The 20238-nt window shown below is 33.3% G+C and overlaps 1 protein-coding gene across 12 annotated transcripts in view; it reads right to left on the bottom strand.

The window, feature by feature from the left end:
• RFX3 (regulatory factor X3) overlaps nt 1-20238 on the bottom strand; it is a 310622-nt gene that overhangs the window by 57555 nt on the left and 232829 nt on the right. For all 12 annotated transcript variants that reach the window (XM_063696430.1, XM_055350632.2, XM_063696432.1 and 9 more), the window contains 3 exons: nt 17233-17414; nt 12289-12408; nt 1503-1624 (listed from right to left, as the gene is read on the bottom strand). In XM_063696430.1, coding sequence (XP_063552500.1) covers nt 1503-1624; nt 12289-12408; nt 17233-17414 — 424 coding nt within the window. The remainder of the gene's footprint in view (nt 1-1502; nt 1625-12288; nt 12409-17232; nt 17415-20238) is intronic.

Raw genomic sequence — 20238 nt, 5'->3', positions numbered from 1 at the left:
AAATTTGCACTACAATTATACTGCAAATAGTATACTGCATATCACAGTGTCTCTCAACACAAGGCCCCTATTAAAAGAAAAACATCTCGAGCTTGCTAGTACCTATTTTAGATATTTTTATTATGTTGTTTAATTACATAAAAAAACTAATTTTAAACTCATTATGTTCTTAACTGTTATAGAGTCATAAACCTAAAGAGCTACAAAGCAGATACAAAGAAAACTACAAAAATAACATACAACTTAACAACATTAATTTGATGTGATGGATGATGCTCTTGTCCTAACTAAGTTATCTCTTGCAACAAGGATCAGTATTGACTGCCGCAGCACAGGATCTTTTGGGTCTGACAGATCTATACCAACATGTGCTTTGTGGTGGCTGCTTCTCCTATTACTCTTCTATGTACAAATGATTGTGAAACTTTCCTTCACACAGAATACAGGGACATGATCTAGGCTTCCCTTGTGAGGGAGGCATAATTTACATAGTAAGTCTCTCTGTGTTCTTTTCTTATTAGCTCTGGACAATTAATGTAAGACATTTTGGTGCCTGTCTTATCATAAATCCAGGTACAAATATGGAAACTAAAATTGCAGAACAGTATTTAGTTCTAGTTTTCTAGGTAATCCAGAATATGCTTAGTTTTTAAGATGATAATCGAAGTGAAATCACAAAATAAAATTCTTGTTGAATGACCAAAGGTCCACAAGAATATAACCCTAGGACTTCAGTCTGAGAAACGCTGCCATGTTTTCAACTTCAGTAATGATTCCAACCTGAGAGTCTATTTTAGTTGTCTTTGTCAGAAAGTGCACATAGACACATATACACACACACAGACACATACACACAGTCACTCTCTGATACCTTCTACTTATCTTGACCTGTTATATGGAAAATATGCATGTTCATCTCTAGAAGAGTTGTCAATCAAATTAAAGTGCCACTTTTTTGCCCCTTTGGCTATGGCAAAAATATGCAAAATATGCAAGTTTTTCTTCCTAACTCTTTCAATAACAAGAAACATGTATTCCATCTATAAATTACAAAAATAGAAAGTACTGTGATTAATTTAAATGAATAAATTACTTTAAAAAAGTTTATAAAAATTTTTTTTCTAATCTGAGCCTGTGCATATATAGCTTTATACATAGGAAATGAGAATTCTTTTTGGCACTTGAAGTTACTACTGAAAGTAAACAGCATAATTTTGATCACAAAAGCCGAATAATACAAATTCTGGAAAACAATTTCATAGCAATGAGTCTTTAATTCATACGCATAAAAGTCCTATATAGCTCGAGATTTTTAAAAATAAGCTCTAATAAACACGAAAGGCAGACATGAACTAGGACTGTTATACATATGATGTGCATAATTTTGGCACCAAAAAAAATCTTTCTATGTCATTGACATCTATAATAGACATTGCACTTGGAGAAAAGACTAACTTTTCAAAATCCTAGTAGCAACTAATATGCATTACACCTTAACATACCTAAAAACTGTTGATGATGTTGGCTTTGGGCAATTACAGTTTGCTCAACAGATGTGCCTGTCTGTTGACCACTTCCTGTGAAACCATCTGCAACCCCATCCACTTTCTGCATAGGCTTGTACCTAAAAATATTAGATGGAAAAAAACAAATAAACCAAATTATTCCTTGCTTTTTTGTACTACCCGAAACTCCCAAAGCATTCAGTTTTATTCTATCTTCTTTAATGTCTCATGATAGTTGTAGGATTTTTTTTCCTTGATAGTCTCATAAAGTTAGAATGCAATATTTTTTTCAATTGTGAAAAGAAAAAAGGGGAGAAGGGATGCATGAAGGGGACCCATTTTTGGAAATCCAGAAATTTACCTAAGAATGAAAGAATTATAAGGTATTTCTTTGGACAGCAGGAGCAAAGATGTCCATGATTAAGTTTTAATACACAGCTTGAAAGTAACTTTTAATGGTCAATGGATATATTGGAACTTTAATCTGAACAATGATCTAGGAGCTCAGGCCTGAGAAATGTTGATGAATGGCTTTCAATTAGTTAATATCTCTAAAACATGATCAGCCCACAAATCCTATCATATTGTTTTTCATATCTCCTAGAACCTTTCGTGCATCTCAACACATTTATCTCCATGACACTTATCAACATCCTCAAATACAAAGGCCATAAGCATCATTTTGTAGCAAAATATATGCAAGAATCAATCTACAAACAGAGTTTATCAAATTAAAATAAAGAATCAAAGTCAGTTAAAGCTATGTATCTTCAGGTCCTAGTCAACAAACTTATGTATTTTCCATACAGCTAAGATAGAAAAAAATGTGCTTCAGTGGCATGGGGAAGAAGGAAGATGTCTTGAAAAAGAAATATCATATAAAAAAATATATTTTTATCATATATAAAAAAAAATAAAAAAAAAGCCTGGCCAAGTATCCTAGGATAAGCAAAACAAAATAAGTAAGCAGCAACTGTAATTTCTTCTTTTTCTCTGATTCCACTTATTTTTCTTCATTTTATAAATTTGGAAATAACAGAAAAGCATAAGAAAAAATTAAAATCTACAATAAACATACTATCTAGAGACAACATTCACATTATGCTGTCTGGCCTCCCATTCTTTTTTTTCCCTATTTCTAATTATATTTACAAACAAACTAGTATTCTCACCATCCAGACACTTGACCCCTACATTGATACTACAATTCAACTTCATCATTAATATGAAGTTACTATGAATAACAATGCCCCTAATATGTGAACAGGACATACTCAAAGATGCCTGCATGCTGACAACAAATATGAAGTCACTGAACCTGGTAGAACATCATACAAACTAATGCTCAGCTTGCCTTAGGAAATTAATCAATCTTGGATGTTATCAATTGCAACTCAGATAAATGAAATTTTCCAAATAATTGCCGAATCTCTCATAATGACATTTACATTTATTTCTTATGTGACAGTATCTTACAAACAACTATGAAAAACAAAAAATAAAGTCAGAGGGGGAAGAGATTGGAAATCAGTACAGCACTCTTCATCCTTATGAATATAATTTTAGTGATGACTCCTCATTACAAAAAAATTGATTGCTGTTTTCTAATGAGAGAAAAGAACTCAGATCTAATCTTTTACTTAATGGAAAAACCTTCTGGGAGGTACTTTTCAACTGGGGCCATATCCAAATATAACAGAAGAGTTAGTGTTGTGATGTGCTAGATGCCTTGTTTATTAAAAATTTAATGTTTTTCTGATTTTTTTTCCTCCTTAAAGAATCATCTTTGAGAAGCAAAGAAACTTCATGAGGCAAGCACTTTGTGTACATGTACGGCAGAGCAGTTGCTAACCATTCTGTTGCAGCAGACTTGAATGATTTTAACCTTATTTTGTTCAGGAAAGTTTCTTTTTCTTATTGATTCATTCCAAGTTTCAACTGATTTTAGCTTCCCCTTTTCAGCTATGGAATTGTATCTCATTAATAAAATAGCCTAAAATTGTTTAACCATGTTTCTTCATTTAAGTTAATTGAGTTTGGGATTCACAGAGCTTAAATAAAAGCGGTTAAAGGAATGTGAGCTATTAATATTTACCCTGGAGGAGGAAAAAATGAAAATAATTCCAATAGACTTCAATTACATTAATTTTTAATACAGGATTGCAAAGTTATTACAAGACTTTGCTCAGTTATGCTTTGTCACATTTCTTTGTCCTACAAAGCATTTAACATACTACAGGTGCTTAATAGGCACAAATATCAAGGGCAAATGGAATTTAACCCTAAAAGAAAATGACTTATATTCCACTTGGACTGTAAGTTTTCAAAAGACAGATGTTACATCACAATCTAACTGCACACAATGCTTAGGAATACTATAGCCTACAAGCAAAATTGTCTGCTTCCTTAGGAAGATGGAGACAGCTGTTAGTATTGCAAATGAAAGTTCCTAATGAAAGGAGAGATTATATTTTTAATAAGGAATCAAAATCATGATGCATTATAATTAACATATGATTATACTTAATGATACTGAGTGGGAAACACTAATTAGAGATAAACTATATTATGTGGGAGATGAAAAATGCATCAAGATCAACTTTTAGGGGAAAGAAGGAGGTAAGTTGGTAAATTCTGGAGAAACTATGCAGGTCAGTACTTACGAAAAGATTTTATAATACATAGTAGAAATAAAGAAAAACACAGAAAATATATCAGAACTTGGAAATGAGTGTTTTTTCATTCTAACCACAAGAGTAAGGGTAGCAAGGTGAATAGTGGATTGAAAGATGGACAAAGATCGAGCAAAGACACACTATGTGCATTCATTCTTGGTTGCTTGGCTACAGGACCTCTGCAAGCCAGAAGCATATGTTATGCCTCCTGGGAAAAAGTCTAGGGACAAAGTTTAGGATGGGTTTGTGCCATAAAGAATGACATCAAGAAGGTAATATGGAATACAGCTCACGTTCAAGAGGGCTAATGTGGGCCTGTAAGTATGAGAGAGCTTCCAGGTAGTGATAACTTTTGCTTTTCTTGCTTTAAGTAATGAATCATGTCATGGTATATCGACAATGTATTGTCTGGCAATGGATTGGAACTTAGAAAAAATCCCCAGAAATCAGAAATACTGGACTGAGAAAGCCTAGATCCTCATTTTCAAGGTACCCTAACTAAGGAAAATATCCTACCCCTACCCTCACCTCTGAAGTTTGTGTCTTCCCAAAGAAGGAGGGAGTTTAACAGGAAGTCAAGAACAATCACATTAAAAATAGGCTACACAAATACCGGTAGCAACTGATTCTTCTTGGAAACAGTGGTTGTAGATTATATATCACTGGTTTTGAAATCTAAGTGCATATCAATATCTAGGTAGTTTTTCAAAAACTTCAGGTGCCTAGGCTCACCCTAGATCCACTCCCAAAATATTTGAGAATGGAGCTTAGGAACTGGTTATTCTAACAAGTTTCTGAGGTATTTCTTAAGTAGGTAGTACAGCCTAATCCACAGGAGCCTGTTGGTCCCAAATAGATTCCTTCAGCCCAATGTTGTAGAAATACATCAATTAATATTAGAAAAACATCATTTTAAACAAAATAAGTCATTAATTTTTAACTTTTCTCAATAAACTATATTTGGAATGTACAATAAATATATTTGAATGAATAAATGTTTAAGGTAACATGCTTGATTTTATCATATCATCAACTGATTTTGTATATATATCAAATCAATTTAGCAAATATTTATTGAGTGCATACTGTATTATGGGTAGGCCACTATAGGCACATGGTTTTTAAAATGCTGGGTATAAATATAATTTTTCCAAGATGTCTTTTATATTCTATTGGCTTACATAGTAATTCTACATTATGTTAACCTTGGTTGAATTTCAACTGACATTTTAGCATTGAAACATGACTTGCAGATTTTCTGATTCTCTATACTCTTCATAAAATAATCACCATAAACTTTATCAAATCTACCATATCAGGAGAATAATAAATTTTAAAAAATAGGTAAGATTTCCGTTGAAAAAAAAAAGTCAAACAAAAACCTTCCTGTTGAATCCTTTAAAAATACTGAACTTTTTAATATTTAAGAGTATTTTCCTCCCTTTACTTCCATTTACTTTACGAATTAATTATTTTTAGATTTGGTTTTCCCAGAGTAAACTCTTAGTACTCTTTCATTGAGTGTGCTCTGAGAAAGACCTGTGCTTTATCAAATAATGAAACAGCACTTGGTTTCAAAATTAGTAAGAGGCAAATGATAATTTTAACAGCTTGCAACTCAATGGGCAATCAGTGCTAAAGTTGTTAATGATTAAGAAATAAAAGAAACTCTAATGCTTTAATAGCTGACTGTATGCATAAAACCTGTCACTAACACAGAAAACTTAGAAAATAATTAGGAATCTTCCTCCATGGGGTTAGTCATAGCTGCTATTTAGGACTTGGACAGTTGTAACTCTACTGTAAAAGTAATATTCTGTCAATCCCACACACATGGGTACTAAAACAGTCCAATGGAAGGCAAAGAATGGTATATATTTACCATTACATTCAACTAACAGCACCAGGTGGAAGGATTTTCTATAGATTAAATGAAACATTTGGAAAATCCTTTCAAAGTGGCTGAAAAATGCACATGCAAACACAAAATATAAACTGTATAGGCAAAAGGAGACATCATTGTGTTTTGTAATTCCAGAAATTACACAATCATTTTATTTGCATGAATAAATTGAAATACTGAGCTCAGAACAAGGGCAGGAGGCTAGAATTTTCTACTGGAATCTTGTAATCTCTTTGGAAAAAACTGTCCCAGAAAGTCTTTAGATGACTTCATGTCTGAAATGAACCAAGTGATATAAACACTAATGGATCAGAAGAAAATAGTAAATATGAAGAGTTCCATTCTTTTAGAACAGTAGCTAATTTTGATGTTACATTGAATATATTGATAATATATGCAAATGACTTTTAACATCAACCCTGCTGGTTAATGATAGGTATTCCATCTCTGCCATTCTTGTTGGTGGCTCTCTGAGTATTTGTCTCTTCATTAGCTTTACATCTATAATCGGGCAAGAAGAGGTGGAAAAAATTAAATTGAAATGGACTATATGTTAATTGCAGCAGGTAAAGGAGGAGGTTGAAGCTGCTGGCGAAAATCAGAGTTGTGGGTCATTCATTCATTTAACAAATATTTAGAGAGCACCGACAATGTGCTTAGAGCTCTCCCAGGTGCCGAGGATGCAGTGCTGAAAGAGGCAGACATGATTCTCTGATCTCATGAATTTCTTCATTGAGTCCTCTAAGCATAGGTGGTTTATGGTTAGCTATATAGAACTGATATATTCTTGCTACAAGTATGCATGACACTTCTTTTATCTCTTACCCTTTCCCACCTTCTTTATTTAAAGAATGACAATCTGGCTCCATCTGATGCCAAGAGATAAACAATAACAACAACAAAAAAGGCAACTGAGGTTCTACCTAGGAAGAAATAAATTAGTGAGCTTCTTGAATACAGCAAAATTAAGTGGTCCTCAGTTTCCTTATCAGTAAGTAACAATATAATTGCCAATGAGATCTTGCATGTAATGTGTTTACTGAAAAATATTTTAAATGTTCCATAAATACTACTCAGGAGCATAAGTGGTGACTATTATTATTAACAAACTACATAAATTACTATAGTTTGGTAGTTATTGAGTTGTGATTATTTATGTTTCTCCTCTCTTCAATGGAAAAGATATCATTACATCACCAGGGAATTAATGTCTAGGAAAGGAATGATAAACTATTAACATCAATCAAAGTTAGAAACCACTAGCCTAGAGGTATAGAGAAATGGAAGCCCAATCTGACCAATTGCCAGGCTTCATTCCCCTCCAAAACACTAAATATTCCATAAGAAAGATATTTTTCTGTAGTGCTCATCATATAATAATGATCCCAATAATAATTATCTAACACTTGAACACTTCCAGTTATTAAAAAAATTTTCAGATACGTTATTCCACTTGAACTTCAAAACAATCTGTGAGATAGTCTATTATGAATTTCTATTTTGCAGATGAAGAAACTGAGGCTCAGTGAGGTTAAGTCATACACTCTGCAGAAGTGCCTATGTAGCCTGTACTCAATTCCCCATTTTCCAATTCTAAATATAGGGTTCGTTTAACTAGTCTATGAACCCTATATTAAGAAAGGCCATCTAATGATAAAAGTTCTTAAATTTCCTTTCTCACTTCTAAAAGAAAGTGCATGCTTTTACATCTATCTACAGCCAAAACAAAAGTAGCCTTGCTGTACCATCTTTCCAAATGACCTCTTCTTCTCTCTTCTTAAGTGACATTCTTACTCTTCACATCCTGTGAAAGAAAGGTTTATTCTTTCACAGAATCCAGTTGCTGTGAAGAGACCATGCAAAGAGGCAGGAGGTGGCACATTTCCTCAGTTACTTGAAATATACTCATTAAAATGTGATTTCTCCCTTTATTTCATATACAAAAATTTTATTACATGTGTATTTCTGTTTGGGTTATCTTACCTCTTTGAGGGTGGAATTCTCATGAGAATAAAGACAAGAGTTCTTATCCTGGTTGCTGTATGACTGTGGATAAGTTATTTAACCTTTATGGACTTCGGTTTTCTCATCAAGAGGATAAGTTGGACTAGGTGATCTCTTCCTTCTCTAACATTCTATGATTCTGTGTTATGTCTTTTAGATGTGATTGACAGATTGTGTATGCAAATAACAATTGATAAGTATTTGTTGAAGAAATGATAAATGACATTTAATATTTTGAGAATGGCTACTGGGATCAAACACAGCCAAGCACATTAACAAAAGCATTTGGCTTTTACTACTGGAATATGGAAAAATATCTAAAATATACATGCCAATACTCTCTGTGTACTTCTTTTCATTATTAAAAATAAACTGCAGCAAACACTGTTACTTAGTTTGAAGAGGTGGAAATTACTGATGTCCTTTTTGCTCTATAATAATCTAACTTACTTATTATCTAAATTAGGGTAAACAAATTAGTCTATGAGTGCATTTCGTCAAAAACTGAAGATTACTTCATTTTAGTGCAAAAAAATTATTTTCATATGAAGTATTTTCAATAGAAGTTTTTTTAAAAAATCTGTTAGACATTATCCTGCCTCCTTAACCATGGTATTTTACCTCTCCTTGATTACCCATAATGCCATCAATATGCAAAGCAGTTGTTATATTGTGTTAGGCTAGATTTTAGTCATTAGAGTGATATTTGAAATATTTACTGGAGTGCCTAGGTCCATTTGCCCCTCCACGGAGTGTCCACAAACTGTTGTAGTGAATAATTTTATACCCTGTCTACTTGTATTTCTTCTTGGCAGCTGTCATAGTTCATGACTGCCTGTGAATCAAGTGGGCTCTAATCTCCTTTATTTTAGGTAAAATGGCTTGAGAATGGCTTTATCTTTTCAACTAACTGAAACTGCAGGCTCTATGACATCTGCTTTCCAATCAGAAGCTGTTTACATTTATTTTCCGACTCATGGCTATGTTCCATACAGTGGTATTGCTGGGAATTGGATTTATAGATAAATGGAGATTTCCTCTACCACCCTATCAAACCTTCAAGTGACACCTTGTATAAAGGAGCTCAAGAAATTGTGAGCTATATAAAAACAATAAGCATTCTTATCCCTACAATGACTCTAATTCCAAATTCATGAGAAAAATGTACAAATTGAGCTCCAAAAATTATATTTAATTAACAAAATAATCACTGCATAGACTTGCATTTCTTCACTATAAGAACATATAAAACAAATTTACATTATGAAAGATAAGCACACATGGATGCATTTAATAAACCTTCAAGTATTCAAACAACGTGAATATTTTGAAATATCTTCTATTTTATACTTTAAACCTTTCACATGTCATTTGTATTTTTACAAGAGACTGGCAGTCTCTTTATATAATTTTTACTGTATTCAGTAGAATCATTTGAATTTTGAAATTGAAAATTTTTTTAAGCCATAAAATATATTTTTAAGAAGTTCTTTTCCCACTGTTTTCAACAAATATTCTTAAATTAGTTTATGTCCACACCCATGAAAAGAAACTCCTTTTTTCCTGTCTAAATATTTCTGCACGATAGGGTAACTGGTTTCAGTTAAGGCTTATCAATGTTGTCAGTGGACAGATTCCTTCGGAGAGACCACAGAAGACTCCTGCTGCCATATAAGAGAGGCCGATGCAATTGGCAACAGTAACACTGCAATCAGTTAGCAAGACATCATTTTAAGAGCAACTGTCTATAATCCTAAACTTGTACCATTAAAAAAACACAACAAATTAAAGGAAGTTTCAGTACTTCTTTGGTTCTTTCACATTCTTGTTTCATAAGAAATAAGAATCAAATTCAATTTATTAATACTACTGAGATTCTCATATAATTTCTGAAATGTCTCCATATTTTATCTGTTTCCAAACTCAAGTACCACTATCCTGAGAATGCAGAGGTTTTTATGGCTTGCTAATCTTTATAGAATCTGTTTCATGAGGAGACCACAGAAAGTACTGGGCCTTACTTATGTAACTCAGGTTTTTTATAAAGAATGTCCCTTGAAGGCTTCTATTTCTATGAAAGCTTGCTAGAATTCCTAGCAGTTAAATCACAGGAAATTCCTTGCAGTCAAATAATGGGCTTCAACTGTCTTAGGTGTAATTTATTAAGTTTTTATTCATACTTAAGTTTGAGTATATGTTATTTCTGAAGCAAACTTTCTTTTTCTTGATTTCACCATCATCTCCACTGTGTAGTGGTGCTATGCATGAGTGCAGAAATCACACCAAAAAGTAAAGGCTATAAGTGCTGCCATTAACAGATGCAAAAAGCAATCATAACCCAAAACAGTAACAATTTATTGCAACTCACACAAACTCTATGAGGTACTATCCAACTCTATGAGGTACTATTCTATAATTTATTTTATTATTTTTTTCAGAGCCCTTCTTATTTTTCACTGGCTACACATCAAAAAATAAGAATCAGCAATAAAAAAATAAGATTGAGAATCTGTAATAAAAAATCTAAAACCTTTAAGATATCTTTTATATAATAGCCAATCTTGAACTGAGTCTTCAGTCTGGTACACTTACACTGGAAATTATGACTGTGTTAAAAAACCACTTAACAAGTATCCTTACCTCCAGTCTCTTTCCATTAAATATGTCTTGCCCAAAATCAAAAAGTCATCTCTCTAGAAAAAATCAAAGTTTCATTGTTTTGCTTCAAAGCCTTACATAGCTTCAAAGCTATGTTCTGCACAAAGAACAAACTTATTAGCTTTACATACAAGCAAATCCCTTAATATATTATCCAAAGTACTTTTAAGATCTCATCTCCCACTAAACTACTCAACCACCTCCTTGATTCTCCTTCTGTAATACCAGCCTCACTAAATATGTCATGGACCATTTACCACACACATCATGGACTTCACCGCTAGGTGAATTTTCCTTCTGCTTCAATATTTCTCTTAAGTTCCTACTCAAAGAGCACCTTCTCTAGAAACTTCCCAATCTCCCTTTCTCCCAGATATTGCCGAAAATTCCTCTGTATTGTGTTAGTTCCTTGATCAAAGTTTTATTTTAGCACTTCCCAGACTGTATTCCATTTTTTTTCCATTCTCCATGTGCCTCCCCTTCTAATTTTTTAACTCTTCAAACATAAGAACTGTGTCTTATCTCTGCATGCAGGGCTTAACATCAGTATTGGCTGACTAAATAGTATAAAATTACTGTGTGATATATTCTTTTCTCAGACATTATCTTAGACTTAATACTTCTGACTGAACTAGCATGGATGGGGAGATGTGGCCAAGGCAACTAATCACTACAGATCATTACACTGGGACCTATGCAGAGGCCTCCTTTCTCCTACCTAATTCTGCATGCTCACTTGAAAAGAAAAATCATAACTTCTGTCTTGGTTGAGCTATGCTGGTAAAGAGGAAAGGATTTTTTCATTTTGTTTACTCTAAATTGTGACATAAGTCACATGGGACTAGAAGGCCCTTAGCTATGCAACTTTATTATGTGCTTGTGCAAATCATTTAACCTCTCTGGGTCTCATCTGAAAAAACAGAGACTATTAATGCTTTGATTGTCATAAGGTTTTAAGGCCAGACTAGACTGACATATTTTTCAATTCTAAGATCTATGATTCTATTCATCCGTCCATCCATCCGTCCACACGTCCATCCATCCATCATTCATCCATCCATTCATGAATGCTTGAGATCTCTTACAACTCTAATATCAGCAATTCTGTATCTATGAAAGTTGGATTCAAAGCAAATGTAAGGTATCCCAAACATTCTGCAAGAATTCATACTGTGTCAAAAAGAATGACTTGAGAGATGTGCAGAATAGCAAGTCAGAAGCTCATGAATACTGAAACAAATTTCTCCAGTTGGTATTTGCTTGGGTATGCTCCTTATGTTTTGTGTTTCATTTCCCTGTCTGAACAGGTTGGGGTGTCACACTTAAAAGGGGCCAAACAGGCTGACTGATAAGTAATTTTTAAAAATTTGGAAAACAGGCGAGATCACTGAAATTCTAAATCATATTTAAGAACTATCCGTAGTGAAAGCATGCCAACAATAAGAACGTTCTTTTATACTTAGGTATTTGTTCAGAAAAAAGGAGACCCGAACAACTAAGAAATACATAGCTTGGACACATCAATGATAACTTCAGAGTCTACCTTTGTTTCTGTTGCATGGGTTGTTGTCTCATAGCCATATACTGCATGTCTTCTTGCAGACGATTAAGAGGGGAATCTGGCTTGACACGAATCCCATAGTAGTGGTATTTGGAGTTTCCTCTTCATTAATGAACAAGAAACATTAGAAACAAAAGTCAGTCAAACTAATATTAATCACATGGGATGTCCATTAAACTTCACACTTGGAAAAATTTGGTAAAAACAGTAAATTAATGTTACATATTTATGATTAACCTGTTCTGAATACTTTTATGTTTTTATGGTGATAAAATTTGAAGAATCAAAATAAGATTCTAAATCAATCAGCTAAAGGCCCTGCTAAAAATATTTGTTTATAAACTTCCACTGAAATATTAGTCAAACAGTCCATTTGTTCCATACAAATTACATTCCATTTTCAAATTTCTATTTTAAATTTAGTTAAGAAGGGTAATGATAGGAAAAAAGTTTTTGGCCAGTAAAAATTAGTTAACAGGCCAATAAAAATTAGTCAATGGAATACGTATTTATTGTAAAGCATGTATATAGAACAAAGAAAAAAATCTTAATTCTACTTTCCTGGATAAGTTTGACATTTTTCTCTTTACTTCAGTGATGATGAAGTAAGATAACTTAATTGTCTGTTACAAAATGTTGTGGTAAAGACTTACTTAATATTTTGAAACCTAAAAAGAAAGTAAGCCTTTAATCTGTTGATTTTGAAACACATTTTATTAGTTTCTGTTTTTATGGATTTGTGTTAGTTTTGCAGGCTAAACAGGATTTGTCACAGAAGAGATGGGGAAATTTCTCTATGAAAATGGCAAATTTCCACCTGGAATAAAAATGTCACAATTTCCCCATGTTCATGAGAAAGACCATGTTTGCCATTAGAAATGACAAAGTTTTGCTCTGAATGGAATTTGCAAATTCTTGCAAAATATCATTTTAAATATGTAAATTATTGCAAAGAGAAAATAGTAGTTTTTCACAAGTCCATATATAGCAATACATCAGTGGTTTTTCCAATTTTTTCTTCCATTTACAAAAAGAAATGCAAGAAGAGTGTGGATTAAATATTTTTTATAAAAATAGAGCAGAATTGCACTTCCAAGATTTAAAAACATATATTAAATGAACCTTATATATATTTGAAGACATTAAAATTATACTATATAAATTATACTGCCAGTTTTTAAAAAATGCAGGGCATCCAAATACCTACATGCTTTCAGCACAATAAAGCAGATAGAGAAACTTAATGCCCGTAAAGAAAGGCCTTCTACGTGCAGAGATTAGATCTTGTCTCAAAAATCCACTGCAGAATGGTGCAATAAGCAAAACCAAAAAATTCCACATACCCAATTTGTGGCGTTCTCCTGTACCAACTGGAGGACAGTAGGGAGTAGAGGTAGGGTAGGAAGCAGGAGGCATTACTTACAGGACAAAACTGCAGAGGAAAATGATGTCTCTCTTGTGAGACCTCAAATAGATGGAGTGCTGAGTTTCTTTTTGGTTTCCTACAAATTAACATTTTAATTGGGTTGGGAGGGAGAGGTTCTTTTTATTTCACTGGGAATGGTTGGGGGAGAGAAGCATATCCATGGTCTTCTTTACTCAAATTTAACTTGGAGATGGGATCTAATAAAAGGTACCTTTTTATTTGCCTTTGTTTAAAACAGTGATTTGATTTACTTTTTGTTTACTTAGGTCCAAAAACTTTAGAAAAGATCTGGTTCTGGTTTGAGTGGTTTCACCAGATTATTTTATTGATAGATAATATTAATAATAGTTCTACATACAGTTCACTTTAAAAAAAGTATTTGATTTAATTTGCCTCATGATTTATATTAATTTTCCATCTGTTCCTTGGATTAGGAGTAGAAAGTAAATGCTAAACAGTTTCTATGGTAGAAAGAATGTCTAGTACCTCACTCCTATAATTGCCAGTTTTTTTACATTAGAATTCTGTCTTCATAACACTTCATTTCTTTAAACTCCCTCCACAGTACTTATTTTCTCCTTATTTTTCTAGGGTTTGCCTCACAAACCTAACTGTAAACACTACATACAATTAAAAAAAAAAAACAGGAGACATAATTCATAATTGTTACCTAGTTGGGGGTGGGAGGAACCCAGAACATCAGAAAGTAAAAGCTGCAATATTGCAATACGTACTTACAGAGTATGGATTCTACTCATTCACAAAACCAAACAACCCCAACTTTGTCCCTTTCTATTTTAAAGACTTGTTTCAACGTTTGAATGGAGCCTCAAAATAGGACCCATTGAAATCCCTTTCAGTAACAAAAGAAGGACAACAATACAGCTATTAGAATGTTGAATAAAGCCCAGAGTTTCAAAATATTGGCACGGTATGCATAACTACAGAGCCACCAGCTAGGAGATAGTAGGTTAGGTCCCCAAATAATGATTTTTGTGGTTTTGAAAAAAAGTACTATAGAAACAAAAAGTTTTCTCAAGGGAATGAAAACTATTCCTTTAGTGTGAATAGACAATCACATTCTTCAGTTTAAAATATACTATCTTTTGAAGTATAGAAAGAAGGAAACATATTTATGAGAGAGCAAAACCTTCAGCAATCCAAAAGCTGTATAATCACTTAAAATGCTACAGAAAAGCAATAATTCATGCTATGAATACATACAGGCCTTGTAAATCTCATAAAACTGACACAGTGAAGGGGTTTAGGACATGCTATCCCAAACTATGGCACCTTGGCATTTGAAGAAACAACAGAAGCAGGCCATAGAAACCAGAAAAAATTCCCCTCACTCCTTCTCCTCTGAAGCAGGCCATAAAACCTAGCTTACTTTCTCCTGAAAATAGGTCATGAGACCCTCATTCCAGAGGGGTCCTCCTATACCTTGCAGAAAAGAACGTTCTTATTTTTGAAGACACAGGGATGCAGAAAAATCTGAACAAACAGGCCTTGCTGGGCTGGGTGCGGTGGCTCACGCCTATAACACCAGCACTCTGGGAGGCTGAGGCGGGCAGATCACCTAAGGTCAGGAGTTTGAGACCAGCCTGGCCAACATGGCGAAACCCCATCTCTACTAAAAACACAAAAATTATCTGGGTGTGGTGGAGGGGGGTGGTGCCTGTAATCCGGGTTACTCGGGAGGCTGAGGCAGGAAGAATCACTTGAACCCGGGGGGGCAGAGGTTGCAGTGAGCTGAGATCGGGGCACTGCACTCCAGCCTGAGCGACAGAGCGAGAATCCTTCTCAAAAAACAAAACAAAAACAAAAACAAAACAAAACAAAACAAAACAAAACAGACCTTGCTGAGTTTCCCCCAGATTAGAACCATTAGATCATACCCCTAGAACCATTAGATCATACCCCTTTCTGTCCAATCATGTTTCTCCAGAACTATCCACTTCATCAGACTGCATAAAATACATACAGTTCTCTCTGTTTCTTTGGGCCATCATTTTTGAAAGCTCCCAGTCATGTAAAACTTATATTAAACAAATTTGTATCCTTTTCTGTTGTTAATCTTTCGTTATAGGGGTCCTAGCCATGAGTCTTGTGGTGGTGAGAAAAAGATCAATCTTTTCTTCCTACAACACTCACTCCTCTTTTTGGTATACATTTTTAATGAAGTCAATTACTAAGGAAGGCTGTGTTTATTTTATTAAGATTAAAAACTCTTCAATTTGGGAGGCCGAGGCAGGTGGATCACAAAAGAGATGGAGACCATCTGGACTAACATGGTGAAACCCCATCTCTACTAAAAATACAATAATTAGCTGGATGTGGTGGCACACACCTGTAGCCTCAGCTACTTGGGAGGCTAAGGCAGGAGAATCATTTGAACCTGTGAGGCAGAGGTTGCAGTGAGCTGAGATCGTGCTACTGCACTCCAGCCTGGCAACAGAAACAGAGTGAGACTCCACCTCAAAAAAAAAAAAAAACTCTTTACTAAAATACTCTGAAGTTGTGCTTTATAGCTAATTAAGGGTATATCACCTAATGTTGTATAGTACAGTATCTCTATTTTAACTTTTTATGTGATTTCTGTAAGATTTAGGAAATTAAAAACATCCATATCCTTCTGTCCAGCTACTTAAAATATTTATCTTATGATAATTTATAGAAATATGGAAAGACAAAAATGAAGCCCCAGAGTTCTAAGTATTCTTTTCATGATATTTTGGTTAGTGAAAACACTCATATTTATTTCCAAAGGAAGAAAAACCAGAAACAACTTCTTCACATTGTTTCAATTCAATTGAACTATACTATGTTTTTCCTTCCACATACACATGGTTTCATATTAAGAGCAGAAAGAAAAGTAGGGGCTAATAAGAGGTAAAATAGAGCTATCTCAACACTGAGGAATTTAAACAATATTTTGCAAGTTTACCAAATGATTTTTAATTGGTCTCCAGAAATGAAATGAAAAAACTGCTTTAGTTTCTTACTCTATCCCAACAGTTATTTATAAAGACAAATGTAATTTTTCAAGAGTCAAGAGATACATAGTTTTCCATTTACTATGTCACTTAACTCATCATCATTAGTATGATTTCTTTCAATAAGAGAATACATTTTTTATGTGCATGTGTGTGTTTATGTGTTTGTGTGTGTTTTAAAGCACCATATGCAAATCTTGCATTAACAGGTTGGTCTGCTAATTTCTATGTAGTTTGAGAATCAGCTCTTCTCAAAGCTTTGCTCAGTTCATGTTTTAGACAACATATAATTCTGGCTTGGAAAGAAGTCACTGAATAATGTCCTTTCCTTTTCCTGGGGATGTTATAAACTGAGCTCATTCTATCTATTTCCTTATATATTGTCTGTAATCAAGTACTTTTGTACTTGATTCAATATATTCAATATATTCAATATTCAATATATTGAATTGCCCTAGTTTGAAAAAGAGAGATTAGTTTATGATCTTATTTTTCAATACTAACCTAGTGCCCAATCTCCTGGTTCGTAGCCCCATAAAAATTGATCTTATTAATTTTCCAAAAGAGGCAGCATTGACTGGGTCCAGTTTGTGTTCCTGACAGTGTCGAAGGTAGTGGTTGTACAGAGTGCTTCTGGGAAGGCTCACTCCTTCTGCTGTCTCATAATTGTCCAACAGCCACTGGAGCTAGGGAAATAAGACACAATAAACACAGACAAATCACATAATTTGCCAAAATTTCTACAAGACACTGCAAATGCAACATACAGAAATACTTAGAAGTTCTTCATCAAGTCTTATGATAGAGTAAACTGCTATAATTCAGAAGCTGGTAATCTGCCTTTGAAAATGCTCAGAAACACTGTAAATAGCTGAACATCACTAAGGATCTCAGACAATATCCATTTCTTCAAATATTCAAGCACACGTAGAGACATACTAATTTTCCCTGTATTGATTCCAATTTTGAAAATAGACACCACTTCAAGGAGTTCAAATAATCCCGTTAACTGGTCATAAATATCAGAAATATGATTGCCACAGAACAAAATATGTTACCAAGCCTGGTAGAATGGTAAACAGTATGTCTTTAGTGTTGGCTTATTATAACATATGAACAGCAGGCTGCCTGGTATGAGTGTTTATATTAAAGTTACATTCCTTTTTATAGAATTTTAATTTATCTCAAATTACCACTAGATAATAACAATATTGTCTACTGCGACAGATTCTGAAAGAAGAAAAGACAAAATTCAGTCGTTTCTTCCCCAAATGAAAATAAACTGACAAGACATTGGCAAAGAGTTTACATGTAATGAAAAGGAATCATTTATTACAACCATTTTAATTTTTCTACCTCAAAACTGTGTTTATTCATTATTCTGGAAGGCACATTGCAATGATAGTTGGTAACACAATACTTTTTCAGTCTATGTTCACATTCTAAAGTTTTATGTTATCCTGTGTACATTACAAAAAAATCTTTAAAGCACTGAATGTACAAGAAAATTTTAGAAAATTGAATCCAGGTCTATATTATTGAATTTTAACATTAACAAAATTAAATCTTTTGTTCACTTATTTATTTATAAAAGGAGAACTGAAATAGACTTCAATAACTTTCTCAAGGTCACATATTGTCTCCATGCCTGAGTCTGGTTTCCAATTCACATTTCCTGATTACTCCAGACCAATGTTTCACAAAAGCAGTAAATATTTCACATTACTTGTGTCAACAAAAATTTTCATGCCATATGTAAGACAGGTGTAATAAAGAGCTGACATTTAACATGCAATTCAAGTTATTATAAATTATAGAAGCCAAAGAATTCATTTATTGAGCACCAACCATGAGCCAGGTAATGTGCCAGGCATTTAGTGATGCAAAAATGAATGTGATCTCATCCTTGTCCTCTAGGAATTTCCAATGAAATGCTAAAAATAATATGGACATTTAAATAAATAAAACATTTCTCCATTTTGCTTACATATTTTAAGATTTGCAATCAAACTTAGAACCTGAATTTTCAGATTTTTAATTTAAAAATTCATTAAAAATATTTTCAGAATTACTGACTTTAGTCATGACAACTGAATTTCCAAAAGCCATTTTAATGTCAAATATTCATACATGATGTTTATGTAATTAAACTTATGTCATTAAACCCATATTGATAGTTGGCTTTGAAAACATAGCCACCAAATCTACAAGATAAACCAGAGTACTTTTAAAAATAAAATTCAGATTTTGATCAGAAAGACTTGAAGTCCTTCACAGGGCACATATACGAATGAATATGCACATTTAAACATACACAATACCTCTTAACATATACAAGGCTGACCTATAGAAGTTTAAAAAGATTACACAAAATAAACATTTGTTTTTACAATGACATAAAAGTATTACAGGCCAAAATAATTCTTTTGTTATGAATCATCTATAACTTGATTGTCAGTAAACAAGTTTTCCAGGGGCGCTTAAACATGATTTCTGAGTATTCTAAGTGACACACAGAATAGGTTTGCTACACATATTCATTTAGTATAAAAGAGATAAGGCAGTCTGATTGGGAAATTAAGTTACTGAGGTTCAAATTAGTATTTTGCCTACAACAGGGGGACAGCATGTCTCTTTAGTGTTTTTTTTAAGACTTTATTAGTTTTAAGTATAGCTGAGGGAGACTACACATAAAATGCAGCAATAAAATCCTGATTCATATATTTTATCCACATGCTTTGGTAAAATGATTGAGATTGGGAAGCACTTGAGTGATGTTATGGCAGCCCTAGTGAGCTGTATTGTACAACAGTGCTGGTTCTTGTTTTGTGTACATATACTAGACCGAGCAAGGGTTGACCACCTTCTACTGGCAGTCTTAATATATTAAAGAAAGGCATATAGGTTCTTGATATCAAGGACTATAAAGAAGACACGAAAGAAAAAAATTCTGGAAAGGCAGACATAAAAAATGTAAATACTTTTTGAAACAGAGTAGTATTTTTCAACTAAACTAATGAAGTTTCCACATCCACAAGCATGGAACACACAATATGTGTAAGTTAAAAATGCCAAAGATATGATTGTATGTACATCTACATATCCTCATAAAATAATGCATATTGTCAAAGGTATAATAGCATGATTTCTTCTGAGTAAAGAACTCAATATTGCTTCCTTTGCTAATGAACAGAAGACATACCATATAGAAAAATCTTAATTTAAAGGGCATTTTTTTAAAGAAATGGAATTAGTCAATCTTATAATATGAACTTTACAACCAAAAGTATACAAATAATAAAAACAGATCTGATGTAATTTTAGTCTGATAAAAGCAAATAAAAAAAATTTTAATTAACCAGAAACAAAACATTTAAAAAACTGCACTACTTGTGTACTAGTCTTCTTGCAACACTAAATTACTTGAAAATAAGACAAATATGTAAAAATGAGAGCTTACTTATTTTTCATGATCATAGGAATTATCTTGTAGATTAAAATTTTTACTAC

Source organism: Gorilla gorilla, chromosome 13 (genome assembly GCF_029281585.2).
Source record: "Gorilla gorilla gorilla isolate KB3781 chromosome 13, NHGRI_mGorGor1-v2.1_pri, whole genome shotgun sequence".
Taxonomy (NCBI): Eukaryota; Metazoa; Chordata; class Mammalia; order Primates; family Hominidae; genus Gorilla; species Gorilla gorilla.
The sequence above is the reverse complement of the archived record's forward strand: the minus strand, read 5'-3'. Positions and strand labels throughout refer to the sequence as shown.